At 44.4% G+C, this 6,841-nt stretch overlaps 1 protein-coding gene across 3 annotated transcripts in view; it reads right to left on the reverse strand.

Annotated features, from left to right (window-relative positions):
- Vps13b (vacuolar protein sorting 13 homolog B) overlaps positions 1-3,331 on the reverse strand; it is a 470,084-nt gene extending 466,753 nt beyond the window's left edge. For all 3 annotated transcript variants that reach the window (XM_041637454.1, XM_041637453.1, XM_041637452.1), the window contains exons 1-2: positions 3,086-3,331; positions 2,771-2,945 (exon numbers count right to left, since the gene is read on the reverse strand). In XM_041637454.1, the coding sequence (XP_041493388.1) occupies positions 2,771-2,917 (147 nt within the window). In that variant the 5' untranslated portion in view covers positions 2,918-2,945; positions 3,086-3,331. The remainder of the gene's footprint in view (positions 1-2,770; positions 2,946-3,085) is intronic.
- Positions 3,332-6,841: the final 3,510 nt, after the last annotated feature.

A 6,841-nucleotide genomic window follows, 5' to 3' on the forward strand; every position in this document is an offset into this window, starting at 1 on the left:
AACTGGACATGTTACAGTGATAAAGAGATCAATTCATGAAGAACATATAAAATATACAAGAAGTCACAAAATACATATAGCAAAATCTAACAAAACTGCAAAGATAAAAAAACACCTAAAAAATAATCGCAGGAACTGGAAAAATGGCTCAGTGGTTAAGAGCACTTGTTCTTGCAGGGGACCCAGGCTCCATTCCCAGCACCCACACGGCAGCTCACAATCATCTTTAACTCCAGGAGATCTAACACCTTTGTTCTCCAAGGGCACCAGGCACAAACTTGGTGCACAGACAAACATGCAGACAAAACACTCATATCAAAAAATAATAAAAATTCTAGTGGAATGTAGGCACGAGGGCTCGGCAGGTGAGGGCGCTGGCCCAGGTAAGCCTGATGACCTCAGTTCCATCACCTGGACCATGCCTAGATGAGAGAACCAGCTCCTGCCGGCTGTCATCTGAAAGTCCAGTCTCTTCACATCTGCTCCACATTTTGTTAAATTTCTAGCCATGCAATAATAAAAATAAACTAAAAGCATCAATGGTATCTAGCACATTATATACCAATTTTTTAAAAACTGGCTTAAAAGATCCAAAAGTAGCATTACTTATAATGGCATAGGCAATCAGTCTGAAGAAACCTACCAAAATCTTTTAGATAAATTAGAAAAACAAAGGTCTTAGTCAGGATAGGAATAGTCCTAAGCACAAAGGCAAACGCTGATATAATGGACAATAAATTTATGAACTTCTATTCATCATTATGCCTTTAAGAAAGTAAAAGCAACAAGCAAACTGGGAGATGATATATTAATGCATATCTGACAAAGACCTCATTTCCCAGATACAAAACAGGAGCCAGAGGTATAGCTTAGGCACAGAAGGCAAGCTTAATCATGTGAGCTCCTGGATTCAATACCCAGAACCAAACAACTTAAACAAAATAAATTCCCACACAGAAGTTAGGAAGGGCAAATATTCTCATCTTTCCCCCTACTGTCTCAAAAAGAAAAAAAAAATCAGAATGTAGCAAAAATATCCAAATGACCTGCCATTTGGCATATTCAAAGAAAATACAATGGCATATCACTACACATCCACCAGAAGCCAAAAATTCAAAGCAACAAACATACCAAGTAGGAATAAAAATGTGAAATAATTAAAACCACCATAGTATGACCGTTAATACACTCTGTTATTAATATACCATTAAACTATTAGCAATACATACTAAAAACCAAACATATGCCTACTTCCTAAGTATGTACGTAAGGGAAACTATTGCTTATGTATATAAAAAAAACCCTACTGTTTATGTACATTTAAGCATGTTCATAGGCACTTTCTTCGTAAGAGCCAAAAATATAAACAACCAAACGTGCTACAGATAGAACAGATCAATTGTGGCACTCTTTGTTGTTTTTTGAAACAGGGTTTCTCTGTGTAACAGCCCTAGTATCCTGAAACTCACTCTGTAGACCAGGCTGGCCTTGGAACTCACAGAGATCCACCTGCCTCTGCCTCCTGAGTGCTGGGATTGAAACCTACACCACCAACCACCAGCTAAATTGTGGCCATCTATACCATGATTGGATACCAAGAACTACTGCTGACTCAACAACGTGGGCTAATCAAGGATGCTAAACAGAACTCAGAAATCACTCCAATTTAGCTGAGCCTCAACAGTACGTAAATACACAAATAATAAATTAAAACACTTTCTTGACAGAAATAAAACTGCCAGTATATATAGCAGAACACTTGACCAGCTTGCATGAGTTCCTAAATCAAATCCTCCGAACGCGTAAAACAAAAATTCACAAGTGAGATTAGCAGTGTCTTAGGTGTCAGGTGTGTGAGCTACACAGGAGAACCTTGTAGGGAGCTAGAAACATCCCACATCTCCATCTTGATGGTAAATTCACAGATACATCTGTACCTAAAGTTGTACTATTATACTTAGGGATTTGCTATCATTTCTAAAAAAAAAAAATAGTAAATGAAAATAAGACATCCCATTGAGCCAGAGGAGGAATGAGGAAGGATCTGAGTTTCTTGGGGCTTTGTCTAGACTGTCCAATAACATGACAGAGCACACATCACCCCATCAGATCAAGTCTCCCTATCACCTACAGAGCAGCTGGTCTCTGGTCCTTCAGCTTCCACAGATAATCTGTACCCTCAAGCAGAACCAAAGTACTTGGCATATGTTACTGATAAGTGTGGTAAGTGAATTAATAAATACGTGAACTCTGAAGTCACAGTTCATTTGCATCAGATCATTTCAATGCTAAAATAGGAGGTGATTAATAAAGATGTTTCCAATTTTATCATCATTCTCAATCTGTGTCTACTCAGTCTCTGAGGATGCCATCGGTAATGTCATTTTTCCTGGTAAAAAGGAGCAAAACTTTGACATGTGTGTGACCTTGCTGCCTTTCACACTCTTCCACTGACCCAAAAGTAGAACAAGAATGAAATGCCTTCCAGCTTCATCTGAAATTGTGCCTGCGCATATCTGGCAATGCTTGAGTAAACAGGATGAAAAATTCTGCTAGCAAGAACACAACTGTTTTCCTATCAGCTGGAAACCTTCGGGAATCCTAATAGAATAAAACCCTCACTAAGCAGAAAGCCTCTTTCTTTGCTATAAGAAGTCTCTAGCTACACAGTAGCCAATACATACTAGCAGGAAACTTGTCATTCAAAACACAGTCAACAGATCATGTCTACGGAGCCGGAGATGTTGCCAATGACAGCTGTACGACATACCTGTTCCAGAACATCTAACTTTAATTCGAGTTTGCTGAGAACCACGTCTCCACCCCATAGTGAAAGCTGGAGATCCGAAGGCTTCAAGTTCTTGATATAGCGATTCACATAGCTCATTAAAATTGGAGTTACGTACGACTCCAGCATCTTCAAAGTTAGGAGTCAGCGGTGGATCCTGAAAGGGGAAAAAAACAGAAATATAAGTGTCTGAATCGGCCGGCAGCAAATGGAAAAGCACTTCTCGGGAGGGCTGGTGAGGCCGACGAGCGGCCCTCCGCGTCTGGCCGCCACCTCCCCGCTAACCGCGCGCCTCACCTGGCCTGTAGTGGGCGGAGGGGGCGGCGACGGCAGGCGACAGTCCCTCGGCGTGGGAGGAGAGCACGACCCCCTTCACGCCCGCTGTTCTGCAGCCCAGCCGGCCCCTGAGGCGCTCGACTCCCGGAACGCAGCCGGATCTCCGGCCATAGAAGCCGAGCCGGCGTCCGGCCCGCCGCAGCCGCGCCCCCGCCCCGTAGCAGCACACGCCACCGAGCGCGGCTCCCTCGAGCTCCACCTCCGGGCACCTGGCCGCGCCGCGCCGCTCGCGTTCCGCGCCACTTCCGCGTGTGCCCGCTTTGCGGTCCGACAGGCTGTCTGGGCGGATCGGCGACTCAGCGTCTGCCTGGGACGACGCCGGCTTCCCTACGCCCCCATCCCCGCTGCCATCGCGTTCGGGGTTCGGGCCGACCGCTGCGAAGCGCTCGGGGCGAGGGACGGACCGGTAAAGCGGAGGCACCGGGGATCCGGAAGTGGCGACGCCGACCAAGGCACTGGCGGGGAAGCGCCCTAGGGCAGGTCGGGAGGCGGTGCGAGAGCGGAGTCGGAAGGGCCAGGGACGCTGGGTCGCGGAGGCTGCGGCAGCCTTCGTTCTGCAAGAACTGGAGATACACAGGCGACTGTTTCCTGTGCTGCTGGAGGAACTGGGAAGAGGAACTGGGGTTCGTTGGGGTGGAGGTAAAAGGCAGGTAGGAGGAGCTAAGTAGGGCGGAAGATTTTAAATGTCCCACTCAAGTTTATTGGGAAGGTGGCCGTGGGCAGGAAATTGAGATCAGAGGTGTACAGCGTGGAAGAATGCGCTTAGACCAGACGCGAGCATAAGCTCGTTCTTCCCTTTCCGCAAAGCATGGTTCAATAGTCCCCAGTTAGCGGGTGCAGGTGCTTGGACTGGAGGGCAAATGGTCCGAGAAGGTGATTAGACTACAGTCCCATATGGGGCTCCTCCAAAAGCTGAGCGAGTATCAAAATCAGCAAGAGTCCTGGATCAAAAGTGTAAATAACTGATAAAGAATAAATTCTGTTTTACACACAGTGTGGGTTATGTTGTGATGAAGTAGATTTATAACTTGCTTCGTTGTAGCCCCATGTAGACTAACAGCAGACTCTCAAACGCCTGCTTTGGAAGATGTACTGAGTGGATGGAAACAGCACAGGATATATTGCCCTCCCCCCCTTTTTCTTTGGGTAACTTCTGAAGAAAATATTGTGTCTTGCACATAGTTTTTCTTTATAGGTTATTCAGTACCCACTCAAGCCTAAAACTCTTTTGAAATAAACAGAAAAATTACTATTTCCTGAAAGAGAATTGGTGGTTGCTATAAAAAAATGAGATTTATTGGGATGCCAAAGTTTAATAGTGAAAATAATGTATTAGATTTCACACGCAGAAGAGCAGCACGCAATTGCTAATTCACAGCAGCTGCTAACTCAAATGCCTTAATAAATAACCATGTAATGCGAGTGCTATGAAAACTTAATTAGTAAAATAAACATTAAGTTACCTGCATTACTAGAACTGGGTTGAAGCCATGACGGAGAAGTTTTAATATTAAAAAATATATATTCCACAGCCGAGCGGTGGTGGTGCATGCCTTTAATCCCAGCACTGGGGAGGCAGAAGCAGGCAGATCTCTGAGTGTTCGAGGCCAGCCAGGCTCCAAAGCCACACAAAGAAATTCCATCTCAAAAAAAAAAATCCACTAAGCATAGAGATGTGTGACAATCTAATAAAACACTATCAGGATGCTAGCCAGATTCTTAAGCAGCAATAAATGTGACTGATAGGTTTTAACAAAAAAAATGTGTAGAATGCTAAACATTCTTTTGTAGCCAGGAAAAGATGCCAAGTCCTTAGCCTAAACATTATCTGGGCACAGTTTGTAGTATCCAAAATTAGTGGTTCGCAGCCCGTGTTCATTTGAACACTGTTCTATATGCAGCTCAAGTAAATTTAATTCCTTTTCACTACTATTGTTTGCCAAGTGTGTAGGCTTCTCCAAATATCCGCTAGTCTTTTATAATGCAATTCACATATGTACAAAATATTTTTGAAGTCTCTTTTGAAAGACTGAGGCAGCTTGGGCAGGGAGTAGTTCTACAGGAGCCATCCTGGTCCGTGTCTGAAGGGGGCTGAGTGGTGATGGAGGAAGGTCATTGGCTAATAAAGGCACTGCCCTGGCCCATTTTATTGGTTAGAGGATAGGTGGGAGGAGTAAACAGAACAAAATGCTGGGAGGAAGAGGAAGTGAGGTCAGAGTCTCCACAGCTCTCCTCCCTGGAGCAGTCGCCTGAGAGAGACGCCATGCTCCTGGCTCCTGGGCAGACGCACGCTATGAAGCTCCGACCCAGGATGAACATAGGCTAGAATCTTCCTGGTAAGCGCACCTTGGGGTGCCATACACAGATGATTAGAGATGGGCTAAATTAATATGTGAGAATTAGCCTAGAAGAGAATGGGCCAAGCAGTGCTTAAAAGAATACAGTGTCTGTGTAATTATTTTGGGGCATAAGCTAGCAGGGCAGGCGGCTGGGGTGCTGAGAATGTAGCCCTGCCGCCCCTATTACTTCATATGGCGCCCAACGTGGGGCTCGAACCCACGACCCTGGGATTAAGAGTCCCATGCTCTACCGACTGAGTTAGCCCCTATTACTTCATATGGCGCCCCACGTGATGGGCTAAATCCACTTAAAAACCTGAAAAGGCTTAAAAATAAGGAAAAGATAGCTTTTTGCTGTTTGTGGGTGGCGTGCCACAGAGAGAAATTGTCCTGACTCAGCAGCAGGAAAAAACTGGCTGTTTTAAAATGCTGGCTTTCTGGGCTGTGCCGCCATTACGATCTCTGTCTGGCTCCTGTGGGAGACAGAGCTTTTAAATGGAACATTTGGAGTAAAGCTCTACGGCTTGCTTGATGGCAATGTGGACTGCTGTGTGCCTGGAACTGTGTGTGGCTCAGGGGCACCAAATGGCTCTGAGGCAGGAATGGCTTGGCTCAGCTCTGCCATGCTGAACTGTGCTGGTCTCAGTCAGGAACTACCGTAATTACCATTAAAACAGCGCATTTAAGGTTTCAACTGGGCAGGACACAGGCGGTACCGTATTACCTGTACATGGTGCAACTTAAGTTTTTAAGAACTGCTTAACATTTTAAAAAATGCTCCTGGATAGTAAAAAAAATGTTACAGATTCACAATAAAACAGATTCAGACATAAAAGACCACAGTGTTGGATGAGTGTACGTAGGCTTGAGAGAGAGAAGAAAAGAATATAGAGAATAAAGTTAATGGTTTAAAAAAAAAAGGTAAAGTCTTTAAAGAGACAGAGTACAGATAGTTAAGAGATTAAAAGAAATAAAAAAAATAAGCCACGTAAAAATGGAAAATTCACAGAGAGTCTGGATTATGTACATTGTGCTTTCTTTAAAATTTTTGACTGTAAAGGAGCTAAGTACAGAGAGACATTTCATTACATGGGCTGCTAAGCTAAACCAGAATGGATATAAGGGTATTACGATTTCAAAATTTGGGTTTAAGAATATGATGCTTTGGAGAGGGTCTTCTTGTGTTTTCACAGAGGACCAAATCCTGTGGATTTCTTCTATTACAATTTGGTATGATAGACCACGCCCTCCTGAAAGGTTGTTGTGAACATCTTCAAAAAATTACTTCGCTCAACTGCCAACTGAGATGAAACTAGCACACAGGTTATACCATGAAAGACCTCATTAACGACGCCCCCATTCAGCAGGAAGCAGTTTG

Source organism: Microtus oregoni, unplaced genomic scaffold (genome assembly GCF_018167655.1).
Source record: "Microtus oregoni isolate MIOR12 unplaced genomic scaffold, Mior012 000053F_ref0000044, whole genome shotgun sequence".
NCBI lineage: Eukaryota > Metazoa > Chordata > Mammalia > Rodentia > Cricetidae > Microtus > Microtus oregoni.